General features: G+C 44.1%; 1 protein-coding gene across 1 annotated transcript in view; it reads left to right on the plus strand.

The window, feature by feature from the left end:
- The first annotated feature begins 12,060 nt into the window (after nucleotides 1-12,060).
- Nucleotides 12,061-26,418, plus strand: part of TNFRSF21 (TNF receptor superfamily member 21) — a 66,511-nt gene continuing 52,153 nt past the window's right edge. The window contains exon 1 of the mRNA XM_055571243.1: nucleotides 12,061-12,559. Coding sequence (XP_055427218.1) covers nucleotides 12,473-12,559 — 87 coding nt within the window. The 5' untranslated portion in view covers nucleotides 12,061-12,472. The remainder of the gene's footprint in view (nucleotides 12,560-26,418) is intronic.

Raw genomic sequence — 26,418 nt, forward strand, 5'->3', positions numbered from 1 at the left:
AGCCAAAGCTAGGTGTAAACCCCAAAGGACCTCAAGATATGCTTTGTTTGTGGGAGTTGAGTATTAGAAAATGGCCTTGGGAATTTCCTGGTGGTCCAGGGGTTAAGAATCACCTGCCAATGCAGGGGACGTGGGTTTGATCCCTGGTCTGCGAACTAAGATCCCACATGCCTCGGGGCAACTAAGCCTGTGTAGCGCAACTACTGAACCTGTGCTCTGCAGCAAGAGAAGCCACCACAATGAAAAGGCCAGCACCGCAACTGGAGAGGAGCTCTTGCTTGCCAAAACTAGAGAAAGTCCACGGGCAGCAAGGGAACCCAATGCAGTCAAAAAATAAAAATAAAAAAGAGTGGCCTAGTGTCACTGAAACAATGTGGACTGTGATATTAACTTTGTTTTGAATCTGGACTTGGCCACTTCCTAACTAGTTAGGTAAGCCTGAATAGTCCTTTAACCTAGCTAAGATTTTATTTTGTTGTTTATGTCAGTCATAACAGACCATGCAGAATAGTTGCGAAGCTTAGAAATTCCATTTATAGCATGCCCAGGACACAGTAGGCTTGAAAATGGTGATTATTACTGGAGTGTCTTCCAGGGACCCACAGCCAGAGTCATGGATCAGGGACTAAGACTCTATCTTAGCTTGGTTCTCATGGATGGGATGTCTGTTCCCCTGCCAAACATCCCTCAAAGGGGAACAGATTTAAGAAAGGAATATACTAAGGGATCAGATCCATTTCCCCACCAGCTCCCCTACTTCCAATCTCAAACTCTGTTTAACACCATTTGGCAAAACCATGAAATAAGAAAAAAGTGCATCTCTACCTGGTAGAAAGCCTATGAAACTTCTGTGCAAAAAGTTAATTTCCAATCCTATGTTCTTCATCTCTCAAATAAGGGTAATAATAGTATTTTCCAAGGAGAGTTATTATAGATAAGAAATTAAATAATACATATAAAACACTTATCAAGGAACCTGGCAGACGACCAGAGCTCAGTCAATACTGTTGCTGAGGTCCTGTCAGCAGTGATGGTGATCCTGAGAGTGTTAAGGGCGAGGATGGTGAGGACCATGATAATGATGATGATGATGCCATGAATGTGGCTTCCTGATTAAATTCAGGGGACACCCTGGGAGCTGACAGTCCTTACAGTCTTTTCTTTGGAGGGAAGAGGAGGTTTAAAGAAACATGAATTTATTCTCATCATTGTGCAATCAGAACTCTGAAATCAGTCTCACTGAGCTAAAGTCAAGCTGTCAGCAGGGTTGGTTCCTCCTGGAGGCCCTAGGGAAGAATCCATTTCCCTGTGTTTTTCAACATCTAGAAGTCACCTCCTGTTGTGGCTCAGCTGGTAAAGAATCTGCCTGCAATGGGTGAGACCTGCATTCGATCCTTGGGTTGGGAAGATCCCCTGGAGAAGGGAAAGGTTATCCACTCCAGTATTCTGGCCTGGAGAATTCCAAGGACCATATAGTCTATGGGGTTGCAAAAAGTCAGACATGACTCAGTGACTTTCACTTTAGAAGTCACCTACTCCCCAGAGTGCATAGCTAGCCTTCATCCATCTTCAAAGTATATCACTCTTACCTCTGCTTCTGTCATCACAACTCCTCAATCCTTTGACCTTCTTACCTCCCTCATATAAACAGCCTTGTGATCACATTTATGACCCACCAGACAACCCCAAGTAATCTCCCCATCTCAAGATCTTTAACTTCATCACATCTGCAGAGTCTTTTTTTGCCTTATGAGGTAAACTTCCCAGGTTCTGGGAATTGGGATGTGGATATTTGGGGAGGAATTCCTATCACAGCCATGGATGACAATCTGTCCCCTCGTTCCCACTTTCTGAGCATACATTTCGGGACCCATCTCTGAGGCCCTCCTTGTAGGTAACCTCCATACCCTCCCCTCTCCCTTCTGCTGTAAGCTTCAACTTAAACACCCAACTGTTGTAAGTTTCAATTTGAATACCCAACCCTCCACCAACGATATGTCTGCATCCAAAAAGCTTGATCAGTCTGGAGAAAAGCATCACTGTGACACTGGGTCCCACTTTACATTTTTAGTCCCGGATCTGACACAGGTCCTAAGAATTACAGCAGAGAACCTGACACAGACCAGGCCATAGGCAGGCAAGGGAGAGGCAGAATGGCTCATTTGGAGACAGCTGTCCAAGAAAAAAGATAGCTAAGGTTAAATGGGGATAAGACAATCTCCTTTGGATTCAAAAATGAATTGTGAGGGACATTTACTCTGACTGGGAAGAGATTTTATGCGAAGCCCTCTGGGTGGGTGATGGAATTCTTAGGCAGAGGGAAAAGGTCAATACAGAAAAGGGGACTCTTTCCAAGTCTGCTAAATGCTGTGTAAGCACAGGGCTTAATTCTTATGAGGGAGACAGAGTATGGTAAGATAAACACTTGAAGATAAAATACAATGCCAGGTAGAGAAAAACGCTGATCAAAATAAAACAGGGAAGATTGCAGAAAATAACATGGATTGCTATTTTAGAAAGAAGAGGGAGTAATGACCTATATGGGGAAAGAAGCCAAAAAAAGAAAAAAGACTGGATATATGTATGAAAGAAAGTGAAAGTGAACTTGCTCAGTCATGTCCGACTCTTTGCGACCCCATGGACTGTAGCCTCCAACGCTCCTCCGTCCATGAGATTTTCCAGACAAGAGTACTGGAGTGGGTTGCCATTTCCTTCTCCAGAGGATCTTCCCAACCCAGGGATCGAATCTGGATCTCCCACATTGTAGGCAGACGCTTTACCATCTGAGCCACCAGGGAAGTCCGAATATATGTATATGTATAACAAAATCACCTTACTGTACAGCAGAAATTAACATTGTGAATCAACCATATTACAATAAAATTTATTAAAAAAAAGAAAGGAGTTGGAGAGAACGTCTCTGAGGAGATGGCAAGTGAATGGTGAGGGAGGAGGGAAGAGATAGGGGAGAAGGGAAGGACATACAAAAGCCCTGGGGCAGGATTTGCAAGGTGAGTTTGAGAACCAGCAGGGAAGTGGGTGTGGCTAGAGAGGAGTAACCTTGGATGGGACTGGTAGGTAAAGGTGGATGGGTCTCCAGGGGCCACAGCATGGAGAGCCTTGGAGGACCCTCACTTGCTTGGCTGCTCCTCTGGTGAAATGTCCCTCTCTTGTCTCAAAGGTAGAGCCATGCAGCCCTTCAGGAAAGCCCTCCTCATGTGTCATCTCTACTGAGAAGCCTGCCTGTATCCCCTGAAGGTGTAACTGATCGCGACCTCTTACACTCTTCCAAGGCCCTCTTCACTTTGGGCAAGTCTTCACTTCTCAAGATCCCAGCCTCTGCATGGGACCAGCTCAGGCTTCCTGTGAGACAAAGTGACTCATCCTTTCCAAAGCCCTGATATCTGAGTCATCACCCTACGACAGGTTCTTTCAGAGGATTTGCTTCTCCCTCTTATGTTTGGCAAGAAATTTGGCTTTCTTCTCCAGGGAAAAATGAAAACACTAATTCAAAAAACAAACGCTGGACTGGAAGAAGCACAAGCTGGAATCAAGATTGCCTGGAGAAATATCAATAACCTCAGATATGCAGATGACACCACCCTTATGGCAGAAAGTGAAGAGGAACTAAAAAGCCTCTTAATGAAAGTGAAAGAGGAGAGTGAAAAAGTTGGCTTAAAGCTCAACATTCAGAAAACGAAGATCATGGCATCCGGTCCCATCACTTCATGGGAAATAGATGGGGAAACATGGAAACAGCATCAGACTTTAATTTTTTGGGCTCCAAAATCACTGCAGATGGTGACTGCAGCCATGAAATTAAAAGACGCTTACTCCTTGGAAGGAAAGTTATGACCAACCTAGATAGCATATTCAAAAGCAGAGACATTACTTTGCCAACAAAGGTTCATCTAGTCAAGGCTATGGTTTTTCCTGTGGTCAGGTATGGATGTGAGAGTTGAACTGTGAAGAAGGCTGAGCACTGAAGAATTGATGGTTTTGAACTGTGGTGTTGGAGAAGACTCTTGAGAGTCCCTTGGACTGCAAGGAGATCCAACCAGTCCGTTCTGAAGGAGATCAGCCCTGGGATTTCTTTGGAAGGAATGATACTAAAGCTGAAACTCCAGTACTTTGGCCACCTCATGCGAAGAGTTGACTCACTGGAAAAGACTCTGATGCTGGGAGGGATTGGGGGCAGGAGGAGAAGGGGATGACAGAGGATGAGATGGCTGGATGGCATCACTGACTCGACGGATGTGAGTCTGGGTGAACTCCAGGAGTTGGTGATGGACAGGGAGGCCTGGCGTGCTGCGATTCATGGGGTTGCAAAGAGTCGGACACAACTGAGTGACTGAACTGACTGACTGACCCCCATATTCATTGCAGCACTATTTACAATAGCCAAGTCATGTAAACAACCTAAGTGTCCATCAATGGATGGGTGGATGAAGAAACTGTAGTATGTGTGTAAAAAAAAGGAAAACTCATCATTTATAGCACATGGATGGAACTCGAGGGCACTATGCTAAGTGAAAAAAGTCAGACAGAAAAAGACAAATATCGTACGACTCTCTTATATGTGAAAGTGTTAGTCGGTCAGTCATGTCCAACTCTTTGCAACCCCATGAACTGTAGCGCATCAGGCTCCTCTGTCCATGGAATTCTCCAGGCAAGAATACTAGAGTGAGTAGCCATTCCCTTCTCCAGGGGAGCTTCCTGGCACAGGGATCGAACCCAGGTCTCCTGCATTGCAGGCAGAATCTAAGCAACCAAGGAAGCCCCCAAAACAAAACAAAATTCCCAAAGGGCAAGCTAATAGATACAGAGAACAGATTGGTGGTGGCCAGAGGTGGAGGGTGGGGATGGGAGAAATGGGTGAAGGGGATCAAAAGGTAAAAAAAACAAAATTTTTTTTTTAAACTTTCAATTGTTTGGCTACCTAATGGCTGGGGGCAGTGTACATAGTGAATTGAGAGAGCTGTCTTCAGCGAGGGTTGAAGGTAAGAGGAGGATGTATCTCAGGTTCTTTTCTGGTCTCAGGTTCTTTAACTGAATAAAGCTGCACTTTTCAAACTAGATCTGAGTTTCTGCCACTGACAGGTATCATCGCTAAGCAACTGGGTAGGATTTTAGCTTTATCACTTGGCCATATGAGCTTAGACCAGTCACTTGCCTTTTTGAAAATCTGTCTTTTCATCTGTAATATATGATTAAGGATTCTTGCCTGATAGGATTATTATAGTATGATTTTGTAAAAATGTCTGGCATAGAGTAATGCAAAGTAAGAGTTGATGTATGACCTGAAATTTCAAGTTGTACCTTTTTCTGAGTTTGACAGAAATAACACTCCACCTTCCATCCCTGGCTTTCCCATCCCTAAATTCTGTGCTCTATCTACCTTGCAAATTCCTGTGTTCAGTGCATCTGACAGGAGAATTTCAAAAAGTAATAAGGAATTTCCACGCAGTCCAGTGGTTAGGACTCTGTGCTGCTTTCATTGCCAAGGACTTGGGTTCAGTCCTTGGTTGGGGAACTAAGATCCCACAAGCCATGCTGCATGGCCAAAGGAAAAAAAAAAAGAAGGCAACAGAAATTAAGGTGAAGTTATTTAAAAAATTTTTTTTAATTGCTTGTAAACAGATATACTTATTAGGAAAACAAGAACTTAATGCCTTAAAATGAAACTCGTTTTTACAATTACTTCTAAGAGAAAAATTGCATAAATTACCAGTGAAGTAATTTATAATCTTTATTTTTAAAAGTAGTAACTGCTTCTAGATTAAAGACGGAGTCTAACTGATTTGGGAACAGACATGAAAGAAGGATAGGTTTTCAAACAACCCTGTTCTTAAGTCAATTCTAGAACAGACTACATTAAGATGCAATTATCCATTGTATTCACCATTATGAATTTTTTATTTAATATTAGTTTCAGCGCTGTGAAGAGAGATGGCTGAAAATCTTACCAAGTGACAACCACTTTGTTGATTACTCTTAAGGCTTTTGAATATTTAAGTAATTTCCATAAAACGATTATTTTCCAAGCAAAATTAATCTGCTTTAAAACTGACTTCAGATACAAGCAAGTTAGTCCAAGTGAGCCTAAGACATTGTGTGCGCAGAATGTCCCTCAAACGTTAAAAGTGGTTTTTAAGCCTTTCCTTATTTCAACAATGTATATGTTACAAACAACAAAAAAATTATTTGAAAGTGTTAATATTTCAAGTCTTTTACCTTTATGCATTTTGGTGAATTTTGAATGACTAATGTTTTAATTTTTGTTTGTCAAATATTTGCTAACTTCAATGAGAGGGACAAAAATTAAAATTAAATGTGAATTTTTTAAAACATTAAAACATGTGGCAACTGTATGAAAAAGTTTAAAAAAATGAAGCTTTCAAATAGTTTTTAAAGTTTGTAACATTTATACTTCTGAAAGTATTAATGTTTAAAATTCCAAGAAGAACTTTAAGACATACTCTGTCAAATACTATATATAGTAATTGCTGTAAAGAATAAAATTGAAAAAAGATCAAATCAGAAGGGAAAATTCCCTCTCAAGGTAAAAAAAAAAATCCCTTTTGCCTTAGATCAATTGATGCAGGTAGGGCACCAAAGACAAATTATGCAAAAAACCCCTATGGGCTCTTGAAGGGGTGAGGCAGGGTGTGTAGGATGGTGAATTGGGTGGTACCGTGGTTATATTGTGGAGAAGGCAATGGCACCCCACTCCAGTGCTCTTGCCTGGAAAATCCCATGGACGGAGGAGCCTAGTAGGCTGCAGTCCATGGGGTCGCGAAGAGTCAGACACGACTGAGCGACTTCACTTTCACTTTTCACTTTCATGCATTGGAGAAGGAAATGGCAACCCACTCCAGTGTTCTTGCCTGGAGAATCCCAGGGACGGGGGAGTGTGGTGGGCTGCCATCTATGGGGTCGTACAGAGTTGGACACGATTGAAGTGACTTAGCAGCAGTGGTTATATTGACTAAACCAGTAAATGATTTGGTGTCCAATTTTCTCTTTCTAAAAAAGTTTGCTTCTCTGTCCATTTTTCAGATGCTGCTTTTTTTTTTCAAGGTCTCCACTTTCATTTTTTATATTTTTAAAAATGCCTTTGTTTTATTGTGGTAAAGGTCACATAATATAAAGTATACTATTTTCACCATATTTAACCATACAGTTCAGTGACACTAAGTACGGTCACCTTATTGTGCAACATTCACCATCATCCTTTTACTGAATTTTTTACCTTCCTAAACTGAAACTCTGTCCCCATTAAACATTAACCCCTTCCCATCCTCTCTCCCCCTCCCCCCAAGCCCTGGCATCTACCAATGTACTTTCTGACTGTGAATTTGACTATTCTAGGTACCTTGTATAACATGGCTGGTGAGGGCCTACTATACAGGCAGAGGGAGCAGGGGGAAAGGTAGAATCTGTTCATAGGACATATATTAAGTTAACCTTAAACTTCATTCCAACATACATTAGGTGCTGACAAACACTGTAAGAGGCTTTTAATGCTGCTATTATCACTTATAAAAACAGAGAATGGCTCAGGAGAGGTGTTGGAGTAACTATTTATCCAAAGGATCTTCTTCAACCAACAGTCAGTTACTGTGAGACCATCTCCTGTGCGTTGGCTCAGCAGGTGAGCTATGAAGCTGGACTGAGACCAGAAATCAAATCTCCTGACTGTTCCACTTCTCTTGACACTACATTGCATCATGTCAGAGTAAGCAATTTTTCTTTTCTTTTTTTTTTCATTCATATAATAAACAGAGTAAGCAGTTCTTCTATCCATCTTAACTCCCAATTCTAATGGGTCTTGGAGTAAATTTCAAATTTTCCAACCTACTGTTTCTTCTCTAATTACAGTAGATTATAACAGATAAGCCTCTCAAAAAAAGGAGCTTGGAGAAGGAATATTGAGTACATAGTAAGGGACAAGCCTTGTGCTGGTAATTTTACATATTTTATCTTACTTATTTCTCCTAACAGCACTAGGAGATATTTCTTACTACGTTAAAAATGGGTAAACTCAAAAAGTTGAAGGTACTTGCCCAAACTTAATGAATAAGTAGTATAATGGAGATTTGATCCCAGCAGCAGCAAATCTATTGTCTTTTGATTAAACTATTAAGTGAGGCCTACTTTCTCATCAACTCACCCATGAAATGAGAAGTTATTTGGGGCCCTATGTGGAAAAGCATATAGCAAAATGGGAACATCACAGGTGTGAACTATTGCATATGAATGATGGACAATTCAAGGTCAATGCCACCTTTCACAGTGCTCCAGGTGAAAAAGAAACTAATTTAATTACCTCACTGTCCCCAAGATTGAAACAAGGGTATTATACCTTCAAAGGAGTGGCTATTTTATCTTATCAAATCATCCCTCTCTTACTAGCCAAGAGAGAAGGAAGCTTTCAGAACCATGCCTGCTTTGCAGTTCTAGTCCCATTTGATCTTATGCAAGAATGCCTTCTTTGTAGAATGCTTCTGTGGAGACTTGATCAAATCATGCCCATGTGCTTAATATCGCAATGTGCTGCCGAATGGCTGATATTCCTTCTTAAGCCAAAAAACAGCAAGTTCTTTTTTAAATTTATTTTTTTAAAATTTCTTGGCTGTGTCATACAGCACGTGGGATCTTAGTTCCCTGACCAGGGATTGAATCACCCCCTCTCCTTGCATTGGAAGTGCAGAATCTTAACCACTGGACCGCCAGGGAAGTCCCTAAGAATGACAAGTTCTTAAATGAACTATTTTAAGGAAACAAAGCTGAGGACAAAACACTTAAACCCAAGTCCAGGACATGGCACTTTAGCAAAACACATATTAAACCTTTTATTATTTGTATAACACAGCTCAGGATGTTTGATTTAAGGCTTGGAAAAGGAAAAGGTACATCAGGTGTGTTAACTGTCCCATGGTTTGTCAAACTTTTCAATTATGTTTCACTTGACAAATATTTATTGAGCTAGGTCAATATCTTGAATCTTGACTATGGAGATAGAAGATGATCAAGACACAGACTTTGGCCCCACAGAGCTCAAAATTTGGCCAGCAACACAGACAGGAAAACTAACTACAGTGTCATGTCATGTAAATAACAGAGACATGTAGGAAAAATCTTGAGGAAGGAAGAAGTGTCTTTCCATATAAGGGTATAGAAGGTGAAAGAAGATGTTAGGAAAGTATTCTTAGATAAGGTACCACTTGAGGTTGGTCTCAACGGGTAGATTCATAGGAAATCAACAAGCAGAGGTGAACTGAAAAGAAAACAAAACCTAACAAGGACTCGGAAGTATGACAAAGACAAGGTAGGTAAGAAACACAATGATCTAGCGGAATTAGCATGAAGAATATAGGGTTTGTAGGGACTGGCAGGCAGTGGGAATGAAACTGGATGTAGGAAGTAAAGGCTCCATGTGCCTTATCTGTATATGTTTACTCAACTTGCAGCCATGCGGAGGATTGAACCATAATCAGAGATCAGAATGAATGGTTTTATTAGGCCTTCGCTCTTCAAATTGAGAGTAATGAGGAATATTTGTTGGGTTTTTGGTGAGAGAAGGACATAATCAGATTTAGGTACTAAAATGTTCATTATCCTTAGGATGTTAGGAAAAGTTTCTTTTGCAGGACTGAGAGGTCCAGGCAAAACATGAGACAGAAATCATGAAGTCTGTGTAATCGTCTGGGCAGGAGTAGAAGGGGTATAGAGGAGGAGCTGCTGCTGCTAAGTTGCTTCAGTCGTGTCTGCCTCTGTGCGACCCCATAGGCGGCAGCCCACCAGGCTCCTCTGTCCCTGGGATTCTCCAGGCAAGAATACTGGAGAGGGAGCAAGGAAGAAAAAATGTCAGAGACAAAATGAAACTACAATTAATTTGGAGAGAAATAGCAGGTCTTCATGACCTTGAATGAGAGGGATGATGGACAATTATGGTCTAGCCAGGGAGAATAACTTCCCAGAAGACATGCATGGCCATTCTGCTTGGCCAGAAATTCGGTCATACATGGGTGCACTGGAGACTGGGAAAAGTAGTTTTATATTCTGGATAGTTGCTCTGAGGCACGTGGAAGCTTCCCGGACCAGGGATCAAATCTTCATCTTCTACAATGGCAGGTGGATTCTTAACCACTAGACCACCAGGGAAGTTCTCCAACTTCTTTTAAACAAGACTTTTTTTTTCCTTGTCAGGCAGCTTGTAAGATCTTATTTCCTCTACCAGGTATTGAACCCAAGCCCCTGCATAACCGTGCTGAGTCCTAACCACTGGACCACCAGGGAATTCCATAAACAAGACTTATGATGGTACTGATTAGTCATTTTGAAGTTTTGAAGAAATAATTGAAGCTGTTATCTATGAAGATACAATGCATCTCCCTCCTTCTGGAACTAGATTGAGAAATTCAAGTGCAAACATAATCCTCTCCCCCACATTCCATATTTAGTAGTAATGTTTCCTAGAACTTTGATTTTCACCAGACGGTACACATTATGCTCTAATATTTATCAACAATCATTTTCTTTACTGGCAGATGTTTGAAAGAACAGATTGGAATTAATCCTCAGATTAATTTTTAGCATCTTTCAAGTGTGCATAGTTCAAAGGCCAAAGCACAATATTTTAATAAGAAAACAAATAGTTGGCACCTTTCCCTTGTAGGTTACCTTCAGAGGTACTGTATTGATTCTTGAAGCAGATAATCAAGAAAGTGTATTATCTTTAAGTAGAAGGGGTCAAGGAAACTAGGAGAAGTCCAGCACCATAGAGTTCACAAATGAGTGGTGTGAACCAGATGGCCAAAGAGGCAATTTCAGTATAGTGTGCCCTGTGCTGGGAAAGACACAGTGGTAAAGAATCTGCTTGTAAATGCAGGAGACATAGGAGATGTGGGTTCGATGCCTAGGTGGGGAAGATCCCGTGGAGAAGGACGTGGCAACTCACTGCAGTATCCTTGCCTGGAAAATTCCATGGACAGGGGAGCCTGGCCGGCTACCGTGCACAGGGTTGAGAAGAGTCAGACGTGACTGAGCAATTGAGCACACAATGCTGTCAGAATCTAGACGATGGACACTATACGAGAAATGGTGGTGCTGCCGGGAGACTCTGCCTCCCCCCAGGGGAGACAACGAAAGGGATGGCAGGTCCTCACTCACATTCAGAAATGCAGGGGATGCCAACTATGGCCAGGAATGCTCTGGCTGCTCTTGCTTCCGAGGCAGTATGTTACCTCCCTTTCTATCCACCCACCTCCCACAAAGGCATTTGGAACTCAACTCAAAAATGTTTAATATGTTTTTGGAGGGAGAGTGTTTCTTGTCTTTGTGATAAATTGATTCAGAGCTCTGGATCTTTTATTTAGGAAAATGCACCTGCCTACATATTTCAGGGGTTTCCAAGGCCTCTGGAAGACCATCTATGGATCCAACTTCCGTGGACTCCAGGTTTGGAATTCTTTAGTCTGGATTTCCTTAATTACATTTACTAACCCAGAGGATTTCAAATTTTGTTCCAAAATCTCCCCAAATCACCCGGAGAAGTTAAAAAAAAAATCCCAACGAGCCCAGACCACATTCTATTCCGATTCAAACAGAATCTCTAGGGTGGGAGCAGGCATCAAAGTTTGTTTTAAACATTCCAGGTGATTCTAAAGCGCAGCTAAGTTTGGGAACCAACTCGCTGGTCTCTTTATGGCACACCGTTGGTCTAAATGCTTTTTGCTTTTTCTCTTACTCATCGAGCCAGAAACAATAGAAAGGCGTCCGTCACAGAAAATAACTTACTGAGAATCATCTTAGTAAAAAGAGGGAAATTTGGGTCAAGGGTGTGCATACCTTCGCAACGTTTTCCTTGGGTCAGAAAGCAGCTGCAAGTTCTTCAGCGAACAGCAGGGGGCATCCTGCACCTCCTTGCTTGTTCTGGACTGCCTTCTCAGTTCTGCTCGCACAAAGAGCCCGGCCTCCTTCGCGATGACATCACAAAGGGCCGATTCCCCGCCCCTTCGGCGCCACCACGTGTTTCCCCGCGCTCGGCGGCCACACGACTCAGTCCCTCGCCGGCCGGTCAGGGCAGCGGAGGAGGGTGGTTGGCAGCGGCCGGAGGCTTCGCTATGGGAAGTTGTTCCTTCGTTCTCTCGCGCCCAGCCCTCCTCCCTGGTTCTCCGCAGCCGCTGTCGGAGGAGAGCACGGGGAGGTGCGGGTTGCAGCAGCGGCTGCTTCTCCCCGTCCGGACAGCCGCGCAGCTGGGCAGGTGCTAAGCACCCCCGGAGCCTCGCTCGCCACCTCCCTCCTGTGTCCGGCCGTCCGGCTGCCGCAGTGCACATGGGGTGTTGGAGGTAGATGGGCTCCCGGCTCGGGAGGCGGCTGTGGATGCGGCGCTGGGCAGAAGCAGCCGCCGATTCAAGCTGCCGGGGGGCCACGCGCCCCGGGCGCCCTGCGAGCCCCGGGCTCAGCCATGGGGACCTTCACGAGCAGCAGCACCGCCCAGGCCTCCTGCAGCCGCATGGCCGGAGCCACGATGATCGCGGGCTCCCTTCTCCTGGTGAGCGGTCCGGGTCGGGTAGACGGGAGCCGGGGGCGGCGGCCGCGCTGGAGCCGAGGACGCCGCGCTCGGGGAGCGGGGCGGGTCCCGGGGCCGGGGTTTCGGGGTGCGGGGGGGGCGGCAGGTTGCGAGCGAGGGCAAGCAACAAATCCAAGGGCTTGCATCGGGTCATTTTGGGGGAGCCGCAGAGCTCAGCCCGACTCCGGAATGAAGGCGAATTGTTTTCCTTGCAGTCTGGCTGCGCCGGGAGAGGCGCTGGAGATGGCCCCTCGGCTTCCTGCGCATTTCAGGGTTTCTTCACCTCCTCCGCCCCTCCGGGGCCCGCATCCCCTCGGTGCAGCCCCATGGCCACCAGCCGCTATCCCCTCCGCGGGGTGTGGGGCCGGGGAGCCGAGGCTGGCGGCGGCCGCCGCTTTGTTGCAGCTGCAGTGTCATGTCGGGATGCTACTGCAGTGGGAGAGCGCGGGACCCGGGCGCGCCGGCCCCCAGAACGCCGGGTACCTCGGCGCCTCGCCTTCCGCCTTCTCTCCGCCTTGGCTGGCTGGGTCCCCGTTTCGGCACGCCCAAGAAGGAACCCTGAGACCCACTCTCAGGCGCCCCCAAAGCGCCGGCTCCCAGCCAGGCGGCCAGCGCGCTGACACTTGAGTGGGGGAAGGGGAGAGCCCACCATAAAGGAATCTGAGTTTCCCCACTTTTTTCTCCATTCCTCGCTTACCTGTGGCCGGGCAGGTGCGCATGGAGGGTGGAGCAGCTTCCTTCTTCTGCACCCGGTCTGCATTCAGCTCCAGGGCGTGTCCTGTAGCTAGTTCTCTCCATCACTTATCTGGCCAAAGCCTGAAAGCACCTTCGACCCAAAACTTGTCCCCAACTTCCCCACATCCCTTCCCGGCCTTTCCATATGTTGGCGGGGGGGATGGGATGAATTAGGTGGAAGAAGAAAATTGATTTTAGATCAAACCCACGAGCCACCATAAGCTTCCGTGCTTATCTTTCTGTGTCCACCGGATGGATGGAGATTCTTAGCTAAGAACCGAACAAAAACCAAAAAACAAGAGCCTATTTTCATGGCAAGGCCGTGTCAGGGAGAGGCAGGCTTGCTGTCTCCTTCCCGAAAAGGGCTCAATGCCCGGCCAACCAAGACCTCTCAGATCCCAGGGCACTGCTGTTGCTATGGCCTGGGAATTCATCCTACAGACACTCTGGTTCCCTGTGCGAGGCTGATTTTAAAGGGGAAGAGAGACACTAAAGAAAAGTTTGGTGCTGTTCGGATTTATAATGAGGCAGGTCCCAGACTCCCTTCAAAGACCCTTTTCTGCCCATTCTATAGCAGTGGCAAAGTCAAGATTTGTGTCCTTGACAAAGGGTGCTGGATGGTGGGCAGTAGGCTGGGAGGGTCCTTGAAAGCAGTGGGCATGGATTGGACAGTCGGTGTGGAGAGAAACCCAAGTCCTGGGGAACATCGAGCCCAATATCAGTGGAGGTAGGTCCATCCTCAAGCTGCCTCCTTCTCAGTCTTAGATCTACTGCCCTACACCTATGCTCCCCTTGGAGTCCACTCCTGGATTAAGTCCTAAGTCAGTGCAATATTTCATTGACTTTACGTTTCTGCATGAGATGCTTGAAGTAAGGTCATGGTGTAATTAAAGCATAGGTTGCTTTAACCTCCAGAGAAAGAGCTCAGCTCCTTTTCTGAAATCATTAAGTCTGGTTGACCTAAAAAATTGTGCACTGGATTTGCAACTGAAGACTTGAGAAAGTAAGTTTGCTTGTCTTTCTTTTTAAAGTAATTTATAGTGGAGCTTAGATGCAACCTTGAGATATTAACTAAAATGAGAGTCCTTATTCTCTTGCTAATTATAATAGAAAAGTTCCACTGCAGTTCATTGAATGGCCTGAGTTGACCCCTTTGTCCTGAAGGGAAACTGAGAGGGTGGACAGGGGTCACCAGGGTGGGGAAGCAATGTCTTTTGTTTTTCCCACTCTACCAGCTACAGTCCTTAGCCCAGACATTCATAGCATATGAAATGATGATCTCATGGTTAAGACTCCACGGTTGGGCACGGGTTCCATCCCTGGTCACGGAACTAAAATCCTAAATGCTGTACAATGTGGCCCAAGATAAAAAATGATGATTTCATGTTATTGTTATAAGGATTCTTTATCCCATTGGGATTCTTGGCCCCGTGAAAATGACAGACTTCAGGTACTGCAGCTCAGGTCCACACGGCAGCATGCTCAAGGCACATGGTTTTTTGTTACTCTTTCAAATATTTCCTCTTTTAGGACGAAGATATTTGTTACTGTCATCATTTTTGATTCTTTCTTGTGATGACAGGCTAACTGAAGGAGAACTTACTGTAAGCTTTAAAAACCCTTTTTATATAATATATATACAGCATATAACATGATTATTGTATGTGTCAGGTGCTTTATAGATAGTACCCATCTTAGTCCCAACATCTCTGTGAAGCCGGTGGGATGAGCTCAATTTTCCAGTTGAGAAAATGGAGACTGCAAAAACTTCACTTGCAGTGCTGGGTCACCCTGCTCCCAAGTGTTGTGGGCACTGGTACTGGGACCCAGGATCGCTTGGCTCCCTCTCACAACTCACTGCCTCCCTGCTGTGCCAGTCTGCAGGTTTCACAACTCCAAATTGCCCGATGAGGAAATGTAACAAGAGAGAAGACTCACTGGGGGAGAGTTGAGGCTGGTGGTTTGATTTGTTGCAGGACACTGATGAGAATTGCATAAATACCTTTGGAGGAATGTGTTCTTGCTGCTTGCACTTCTGTTTCTGATGTGTTGAGATGTCTGCATGATATTGGAAAGTAAACCACACACTGAAAGGCAAAATATTGTGTCTTTCAGGCCAAAAATCTGGAGAGCAGATGAATGAGACCTTGAGGTTTGTGCCAGTGTTAAGAAATGCCCTAGAATGGGCTAACAACACACTCAGAGATGTCTCTTGCCCTCAAGGAGCTTTGCTTTGACTGCACAGATAGAATATTGGCAGTGGGGCAGTCAGAAGAAAAAGGAGATGTAATTGATAAAGAAAATGAGGTCTGATATTTTAGAAACCACTAATCTGCGTATATTATGAATTCCAGATAGAAGGACAGTTACTGTAAGAGCTTTCAGGTGAGTGCTCTTACAGTAAGACCTAGAAAGTCCCACAAATGGGTGTTTGTCACTGTTGTTGAGACTAAATGTCTTGGTGCCATCTCCTGACCTTTGCTTATTAAAGTTAATCATCTAGCATCCTGGCATTTGACTTCAGCTATTTGACTAGATTGGTGTGGAGTAGCTGGTTGGGGCTGAAGTCCTGAATAGATTCTAGACTAAGTGACAAGTTCAAGGAGAACTTCGAATTAGAGCTAATGTTATATCCAAAAGATTTTCTCCTTTATATACACCTGAACTTCACAGTCCTAGAGTGTGAAAGCTGCAAGGGAAAACTTGGAGGGGAAAAAACAGCCTAGATGGGGGAAGCAGATTATTTTTTCATGTTAACAAACCTACATTGAGCGCTTACTCTGAGAGGCACTGTTCTTGGTAGTGGGAACCCAGGGATGAACTAGAACTTGGATCTTGCCCTACAGGTACAAAATATATGGTGTATAAACGGACATAGCTATCAATAGTGCTGGTTGAGTTTCACACTTTCAGAAAGAACCCACAGATGAATGTACTATACTCAAAGTAATACACAAAATGTGATGGATGTTAGCATCTTTAAATACTTGAGGGACTTCCATGGAGGTCCAGAGGTTGAGACTTCGCCTTCCAACGCAGGGAGTGAGGGTTTGATCCCTTGTTGCGGAGCTAAGATCCCCGATGCCTCACCACCGAAAAACCAAAACACAAAAAGAGAAGCAATATAGTAAACAAATTCACTAAATACTTAAAAAATGGTCGACATCAAAAAAAAAAAAAAAAACAAAAAAACAACACTTGAATAAATTGTGGCTTTTAGTCTGAAAGTCAAAAGAAAAATTTTTGTAGTCTCAGAATAACATCTATTAGTCTTGGACCTGTCCTGGAAGGCAGGGTTTCTCACATACGATGTGAATCTCCCATCCCTATTGTCAAACTGTATAGGATGGGATTGAGCTTTTTCATCTGAATTCTCAGCTGTTTCTAAAGTCATATGGCTGAATCTGCCACAAGCCCAGTACAAAGCAAATAAACAAAGCTACAGTATAAAGAAGACACACAGGCACATCAAATCAGCAAGAAAACAATTCCTTGTCATGGAATGCAGACTACCCAAAGCTGAGAAAATACCAGGAGTAGGTCGGCCTCGATCCACCAACTTGCTAAACCGCATATTTTAGTGTGGCTAAATTTGGACATGGTCTTTCCAGCTGGAGGTGAGCAGCACAGTTAGTTAGTACTGTATTTTCCAGCACCATTTGCAGCAGGCCCCTTTCTCCAAGTAGATGGAGTAAGTGGGCGTGGGTTCAAGTTGGCTTCAGCAGGTGCTCTGCATCCTGTCTATTTGTAGATCAGAATGAGGAGACATCACTTTTCAGCCTTAGGCTTGACTGTGAGGGTGAGAGGTGAAGTCTCTTTAGAGACTCTGGGGACACGTTGCAAATCGGTTTTGTGCTCATCTGGCCCTTTGTAAAGCATGTAAACTATAATTGGCTTAAGGGAACTTTATTAATTGTGTGTGTGTGTGTGTGTGTGTGTGTGTGCAATGGGAAATGGTCAGAGGCATCATCAGATTATTCCAGGGCCAGAGTGAATTGAGTGGCTTTTTGTCAACTGCAGTGCCTCTTTTTCCAGGAAGCACTGACTCTGCTGGCCCTCTTCCCCCAAGCAGGCCTGGCAAAGACTTGGTGATACCAGGTCACTCGGCAACTTCCTGGAAAATTCAGGTGCTTCTCTTCAGTGACAGAAGTCTCTCATTGCCTTTGGGCTTGTGCCTGATGACCATTTGGAATGGATTCGGTCTGGAGCATTAGGCGCAGATAATGTCTGTTGGACAGAATGAAAACTGAAGCTGCAAGAGGAGTTATCCTGGCCCTCAAGTTGAATCTCCCTTTAGCATTAGTAGGACACTGGGCGTTGTAGTTGGAGTAGCAGCTGCTGAGCTGCGATTCTTTAGGAAAGGGGCGAGATGGTGAATACATACTGGCCATGTCCCAGTGTTTGTATTTGTCAAATACCAGAAAGTAAACAGGCATCCTAAATTGGCTTGTGTGCTGCCACCTGGCCATGTCCAGCCTGAGTCCAAGAGAGGAGAGAGGCTGGGCAGAGCTTGTAAGTAGGAAGGAACTGGCTGATGTCAGCAGGTATCTGGTGAACCCTCATGGGGGCTGTAGAAACACGGGGCTCACAGATGTTTAGGCTGTTGCTTCAGAGCAGTGGTGATCTCATTCTTCTTTCTCTTCTTTATGGCCACACCAAAGGGTAGATATGTGGCATCTTAGTTCCCCGACCAGGGATCGAACCTGTGCCCCCTGCATTAGAAGCGTGGAGGCATAACCACTGGACCACCAGGGAAGTCCCGTGATCTCACTCTCCTTGAGAGATGCTAAAGGCCACCAGGAAGAGTCCTTTTTCCTGGATTCTGGAAAAAAATCCCACTCGTCAGCACCCTGGCCGTGAAGATGACAGGTGCTTCTGTGGTGGGAAAGTTGTGCTCAAAGTGTCCTCAGGGTGTGGTGCTTGGAACATTTGCAAATCTGTTTTGGGAAAAGGAGCCTGAGTTGAATGGATTTAGCAGGGAGGAGAGGAGTGAGACGGGTTCTGGAATCAAATGAGCAGCAGTGGCTCTAAGAGGGCTTTGGTCCTGATAGAGGGGAGGAATATTAACGGCTTTTAAGATGAATCATTGATGTTGATTATTATCAAGCTTCTATTTACTGAGCACATACTATTGGCATTGTTTTGAATAGCTTCTACAAATGATCTCAATAGACCCTTCAAGTCCATGAGGCAGTAGCATTAGCCCCATTTTACAGGAAATGAGGCTTAGGAGAAGCCATGGTCAAGAAATTGGCAACTGCCAGAGCGAGGGCTCGGAGAAGGCAATGGCACCCCACTCCAGTGCTCTTGCCTGGAAAATCCTGTGGACGGACGAGCCTGGTAGGCTGCAGTCCACGGGGTCGTGAAGAGTTGGACACAACTGAGCGATTTCACTTTCATTTTTCACTTTCATGCATTGCAGAAGGAAATGGCAACCCATTCCAGTGTTCTTGCCTGGAGAATCCCAGGGACAGGGGAGCCTGGTGGGCTGCTGTCTATGGGGTTGCACAGAGTCGGACACGGCTGAAGTGGCTTAGCAGCAGCAGCAGCAGAGTGAGGACTCAGATCTAAGTCAGCCTGACTTCATACACACTGCTCTTTCTGCCAAGGTGTGGGTCGGGCACAAGCAACCTTAATTTACTGGAATTTTGTTTCCCTTTAAAGGAATACTTTTACCTGAGAGTCGAACATTCTCTTTCCACTGGGTGAGCGGTTCTGCTCCATGGTGGCATTTGGAAGTTTAGCCTAAAGGGCTGATTATAGCGTAGGAGCAACCTGTGTGTGCCGATTGAAAGGGAAGGGCGTGGAGCCACTGGCAAGCATTTTCCTATGGTGTGACTCTGACCGGCAATGGGTCCACAGTTAAGATGGAAAGATTCTCTTGCAAATTGAAATGTTATAAATAGGGAATAGATGCTGTGCTTTCCTGCTCCTGGGGTCATTTTGAAAAATATTTGCCTAGTGAGTAACAGTATGACATGAATTCTGCTTAGCACGCTAGTTTCAACTCATCCTGAGAACTCGAGGACCTCTCAGGGTTTTCTTTGCTGACGGCCTGATTATTCATACAGGATCAGTCCACAGGTTTGCATCATCTGTTATTAGCATTTTCTTTGTTAACTTTTCATTTCAGGTCTCTTAGAAACCGGTTGAGCTCTGTGATTTGTACAGTCTCGTCTCACGTGAGATGTTTGTATGTGGTTTATCACACGTGGCGCTCTCTCCTAAGGGAACTTTTCAGCATGTCTTTTCATATGTTGTAGATGCTGAGTAGACTAAAGAAAGGCAGAAGGTGAGAAGAAATTTGATCATTGCTCCTGGAAGGATTTCCAGGATTTCCCAAAGAACCCTTTTGAAAAGGATTATTATTTTATGATTATTATCAGATGTCATCTTAGGTATGGCCCGGTCAGCATATCCAGGATTAAAGGAGGCAAGAGGATGAGGAGGAAAAAACTCAAGGCAAATGGTGACAGCTTCCCAGAATGATCTAACTAGTCGTTAGTCACTCCTTGCTCTTTACTTCTGCAAGTCCATGGCTCCTCTCTCTTCTTTGGTTGAAATCTTCTGTACCTCGTCCAGAAATACTGGATTAGATAAGGATTGGGTTTGCTTCTCCATATAGCATGCTCAAGGCCATTGTTGTTATTATTCCTTTTCAGCTTCTTACAGACGACAGACAACGCACTATTCATCTTTGTGTTCCCTGACACACAATATTTAAGCAATAAATGATTGTTGAATGAATTCCAGAAGGATTTTGCTCTAAAAACAGTTCATTCATTCTGGACAAGTTAGAGTGTAGTGGGAGCTTGAACTGAGTCTCAGTACTTTGAGCTGTATCTCAAGGGTGTTTGACTTACTAACAAAGAACATTTTACTTTTTACTTTTTTTTTTTTTGGTCTCATCTGGGATCAAACCCATGCCCCCTGCAGTGGAAACATGGAGTCTTAACTGCTGGAGCACCAGGGAAGTCCCATGATTTCATGGTTCTTGAGTTAAGTCTCTGACAGTCTGACTGCTTTGAAGTGGTGGGTGGGGAAGGAGTGGATAAGATTGGGTCACCCAAAGTTTGGATGTGAATTTGAGGTGCTGTGATTCATGTCAGTGCAGCCTTCCTGCCTGCCGGTTTCTATGCCGACGTCTTCTCTGGTTGCCAGTGCGTTGAGTCACCTTACTGTCGTTGGACCCTTGGTGGTGGTTCTCATTGTTTTCCTGCTGCAAGCAAACAGCACTGACAGAGTTGTCTCTGTACAAACCAGTTGCTCTTTTTTCTTTTGGGTTGTTCCCAAAAGTGAGGTACTTTTGATGTGTGTTCTCCAAAGTGGAATTGCTGGGTCACAGGAAATGAATGAACCGTTTTATGGCTCTTGCTGCATGTCGCCAGATTGTCTTTAGAAAGACTGATTTCATTTAGATTGTCACCAGCAACCTATAAATGTACCTACTACCCCACAAGCCGGCCAACATTGAAGTTTATCATTTTAATTTACTTATGCTGCTTTAATAGAGATATGTAAAGGTCCTTGGTTGTGCAAATTTACATTTCAATAGTTGCAAGGGATATTATCAATTTATCCATTGGGAAACTCGGTAGTAAAGAATCCACCTGCAATGCAGGAGACATGGGTTCGATTCCTGGGTTGGGAAGATCCTCTGGAGAAGGAAATGGCAACCCACTCCAGTGTTCTTGCCTGGGAATCCATGGACAGAGGAGCCTGGCGGGCTACAGGCTATGGGGTCACAAAAGAGTTGGATGCAACTTAGCAACTAAACAATTTATCCTTATAATTAGTATTCTATCTCCACTGTTGAGTGCAATTTTTGTTAACCTGCTTTGTGTTAATTTTTTACGTTTTCAGTTATAAGCTTTTATTAGCTGTATGCTGCTAAGTCGCTTCAGTTGTGTCCGACTCTGTGCGACCCCAGAGACGGCAGCCTACCAGGCTCCTCTGTCCATGGGATTCTCTAGGCAAGAACACTGGAGTGCGTTGCCATTTCCTTCTCCAATGCATGAAAGTGAAAAGTGAAAGTGAAGTCACTCAGTCGTGTCCGACCCTCAGCGACCCCATGGACTACAGCCTTCCAGGCTCCTCCATCCATGGGATTTTCCAGGCAAGAGTACTGGAGTGGGGTGCCATTGCCTTAGTTCCCCTACCAAAGATCAAACCCATGCCCACTGCAGTGGGAGCCCAGAACCTTAACCACTCGACTGCCAAAGAAGTTCCACTTTGAACTTTTATATTTGATCTTAGTAATGTTGGATTTGTTGACATTTCTGGACTTTAGCATGTTGCTGGTGAGAACTACATCAGTGTGTTGTGCAGGATGTTCATACTCCTGATGTGAGTAAAGGATTTCATGGTCACATAAGCTTGGGAAGCTTTGGGAAGCTAAGTCACCATTTTCTGCAGCCCTACTGGGTTGGGCTGGGCCTCTTGCAGCCTTCATGAGGCTGCCATGAACTGTGCCTCTCCAAGAGAAGACTCCAGTGAGGATCATTTCCTAAACTTCTAGGCCAGGGGTTGGTAAACTTTATCTGTAAAGAGCTAGATAGTATTTCTGACCATGTGGACCCTACGATCTCTTTGAGCACCACTCAGATCTGCCTCTGTGCTTTGAAAGCAGACCTAGGCAATGCCCAGAAGAGTGGGTGTGGCTGGGTTCCAAGTCAACTTGATTTGTGGACACCGAAATTTGAATTTCAAATCATTTTCATGTATCATAAAATTTTATGCTTCTTTTGATTTTTTTTTAACCCAACTATTGAAAATGGGAAAACTAACCTTAAGCTTGTGGGTTATGAAAAAGCAGGGAGCTGGCTGGGATTTATTCACCCGTGTTTTAGACCCTAGAATGATCAACATCTTGTGGGACAAGATCAGAAAAATTTCTTCTGGAAAATGTTTCCCTAACTTTCCCTCCATCCATCTACAGTGTACCAACAAATAACAAATCCTTTCTCCTCCTGCGTTTGCTCATCTGCTCGGTACTGTATATTCTAAATCTGTCTGGAAATGCCAGTTGGTTCTTGCTTCTCTTTTACCTCATTGCCATGCAGTCTGTATTTTTGGTTTTGTGGCGGGCTCCAAGCCTAGTAGGGTATGTTTTAGGATTACAGTTTTTTAAAAATCTGGAGTCTTTGACACACTTATCAGGAATTGGTTATTGGCATATTGTTTTTTTTAAATAAAAGGAGGCTACACCTTTATTTAACTAGTGTAAAAAAACAGGGATTATTGTTATTTTTATTGAATTAAAGATTCTTCAAATTCTATAGTGCTTTGCAAATTTCAGAAGTTTCATACATATTTCTTTTTTGAAATTATTTTTTATTTTTGACTGTACTGGCTCTTCCTTGCGGCACTTGGACTCTCTAGTTGCATTGCCTGGATTTCTCTTGTTGTGGCATGCAGGCCTATTTGCTCCAAGGCATGTGGGATCTTATAGTTCCCTGACCAGGGATCGAACTCAAGTCCCCTGTGTTGAAAGGCAGATTCTTAACCACTAGGCCACTCGACCCAGGAAGTCCCTGATATATATGATTTCATATAATTCCATAATAACCCTTTGTCCCCCCTTTCCCATATCATTTCTCCCCTTTTCCTCTTTACACTGGTAACCACTAGTTTCTTCTCTATCGGATATTTGTGTTTTAATTGGAGTGTTTTGAAAAGTTGTCTAAGCCCAAGGGACTGAAGCTAAACTAGAGTACGATGATAAATAGAAGGAGTGATGATTAAAATAGCATTCGTGAAGAACTACCTTGTGTCATGACTGTTTCACCTGCTTTTATCTGTAGTAACAATTGCGAAAACAATCCTATGGTTGTGATCTTATGTATTATTTTTATTGTATTATAAAAATTATTTTTAGTTTATTATTGAATTATATTATTATTATTACCTCCATTTACTAATGAAGAAATGGAGACACAGGTTAAACTGCTTTCCCCCTCCCCCGCACCCCGATCAGGATCTGGTAGAGCGGGCTTGCTCAGATGCTTCAGCCTAAATTAGGTTTTGTTTATACAGGCTACAGTCACTGCCCTGGCTGGTGGTGGCAGTTTTAATGAGGATTCTGTAAATTCTTCACCTTCACCACTGTCTTATGTATAACTTGGCTTCTCCATGTAGGTGGGGTCTTAGCCTATAGGACTAGCTCTTGTGATGGGTGACGGGGTGGGGTTCCCTGGTGACTCAGATGGCAAAGAATCTGCCTGCGGTGCCGGAGACCCGAGTTTGATCCCTGGGTCAGGAAGATGCCCTGGAGAAGGGAATGGCAACCCACTCCAGCATTCTTGTTGGGAGAATTTCATGGACAGAGGACCCTGGTGGGCCACAGTCCATGGGGTCACAAAGAGTCAGACATGACTGAGCGACTAACGTGACACAACATTGTGACGGGTGGCGGGCGATGTGTTTCTATGGTCCAGGCCCCTGAAGGCTGAGTACACACACTGTCCTGCGTTGTAGGTTCCAGGGAAGACAGCATCTGGGTTGGTTCTGTCTTGCTTTTTTTCCCCTTTCCTCTCCATCTCCTCTGGGCTTGCCTCCTTCCTGTCCTGTCGTCAGCTCATTCTAGCCTCAGCATTCTCTGGATTCGCCAGCTTGAATGGCAGTCCCTGCTTTTGCCTTAGCAACAGAAGGCTTTTTTAAATCAGAGAGGATAGTAGACAGTGCCAGAGTCGGCCAGATTTATATAACGTAACTGGTAACGGGTCTCTGTGTGCTTTGCAGAAGCTTTTTGCTTGGCACCTTTCTCTTGGTACATTCTTTTTCTCCCTTCAAATCTCTAGAATTCCAAGCAGCCAGTGTCTTATGATTACAAATTTAATGTGATGTGGAAAATAAAATGGTCAGAACTTCTGGGAGTATCTCTACTCTGCCTGGCGTTTTGCCATATGAGCATCTGTTCGTATGTTTTATTTTTCTAAAGATGTTTTTGATGTGGACCATTTTTAAAGTCTTTATTGAATTTGTTACAATATTGCTTCTGTTTTACATTTGGGTGTTTTGACCGAGAGGCATATGGAATCTTGGCCCCCCCGACCAGACATGGAACCTGTAACCCCTGCATTGGAAGGTGATGTCTTAACCGCTGAACCACCAGGGAAGTCCCTGTTAGTATGTTTCATCCTCACCACGTTTTTATAGTTACCATCTCAGGAATAACTTGTTCCCCTTAGTTATCATATCCAAGGAAGCTGAGATTCCTTTTGACATACTAGTTTTAGGCAGTATTAACAATTTTTCTATAGTAAGCTCACAAGCAGTCTTCCTGCTGATCCATTATGAATAGACACAAGTTTATCACTGCCTTGAGTTTGCTCATTTTCTATGAAAAGTGATTGAGATTTGATAGGGAGCAAGAATGACAAACACATTTACTTATAAACTGCACAGGCTCTTTCCCTCATTTGCTAGAAGGATGAGGTCATGGGATAAGAATTGTTAAAGATAAGTAAGCATCAGGACCTTCCTGGCAGTCCAGTGGTTAAGACTTCCAATACAGGGGGTGTGGGTTCAATCCCTGGTCGAGGAGCTAAGGTCTCACATACCTGGCAGCCAAAAAACCAAAACAGAAAAGAGGAGTAGTATTGTCACAAATTTAGTGAAGACTTTAAAAATGGCCCACATCAAAAAAAAATAAATAAAATCTTAAAAGAAAAAGGAAAACAAACAAAAATAAGCATCAACATTCTGACATATATTAGCACATCTGGTGTCTCTTGGGTCCATCTCTGTGTCCTAGAGTAAGAGTGATATAACAGGACAGGTGTGATGCAAGTCATCAAGGTGAGCATGGAGACCTTCCCTCCTTGAAAAGTGCTTTGTGTCCTGGGTTTTCCCTTTTAATCAGTTCGGAAGTATTTGGTGTGCTTCTGTATCCTGTGCAGTTTGGGATGGTACACTGATTTTTGTCCATCTATCATTGGTGTTGTTGAAATAAGAGTCCTCTAAGTAAATGAAAATTTTCGAGTAGCTAAAGTTGAAATCAGGATGGGACATAGGTGACTTCTGGAGAATAATCTTATTATACTGCTTATCATTCTAATCACCAAGTTACTCTAATCTTTGTATGAAATGAGAGCTATTTTAAATTCTTCATTACATTTTCTTGTCATCTTAAGCACCACACAGAACATAATTCTTGTAAGCCAGTTACCATTCTGTGAAAATGGAATGATATCCTCAGGGGCTTTAGAGGTGAAACTGTAATATTTACCCTTACACCGAAGGGTGCCAGCCTGTTTGAGATATGGTGGCTACATGGTGGAGGCATCTTGGCTTTCTGTCACTTGCTTTTATACCTGCGTTCATCCCCAGCAACCTCCTCCACTCCCACCCTTTACTTTGCTGCTTCTAATTAATTATGGTCTACAAATCCACTCATTCATTTAGCCAACACACCCTGGTCAGGTATACCATGCATTGAGTACTGTCCTCGAGGGCTTGGAGAACATCAGCATATAACATAGATTCTATTCTTATCCTCATGGAGCCTGTGGTCCAGAGGGGAAGACACACTACACAGATAAATGTATAACTACAGAATGATTGGAGAAGGAAATGGCAACCCACTCCAGTGTTCTTGCCTGGAGAATCCCAGGGACAGGGGAGCCTGGTGGGCTACCGTCTACGGGGTCGCACAAAGTCGGACACGACTGAAGCGACTTAGCAGCAGCAGCACAGAATGATGGTTGTCGTATAGGAAACAAAGGAATAGGGAATAGATAAACAACAAAGCCTTACTATATAGCATAGGGAACTATATTCAATGTCCTGAAATAAACCATACTGGAAAAGAATATGGAAAAGAATGTGTGTATATGTATAACTGAGTCACTTTGCTGGACAGCAGAAATTAACACAATGTTGTATTGATAAATCAACTATACTTCTGTAAAATAAATTTTAAAAACAAAACATTTATTAACCTAAGGAAAGGGCGTAAGGGGTGAATGGGAGACGTGTTTTAAGTGGGGAAGGGGAGAGCAGGGTTGGGATTTTGGAGGAAGTCCTAACTCTGGTAAAGATTTTGCATCCACCCTAAGTCATGTGGGGGGCCACTGAGAGTTTTAAACAAGGGTTGGAAGGATCAG

This window comes from Bubalus kerabau, chromosome 3 (genome assembly GCF_029407905.1).
Source record: "Bubalus kerabau isolate K-KA32 ecotype Philippines breed swamp buffalo chromosome 3, PCC_UOA_SB_1v2, whole genome shotgun sequence".
Lineage (NCBI taxonomy): Eukaryota > Metazoa > Chordata > Mammalia > Artiodactyla > Bovidae > Bubalus > Bubalus kerabau.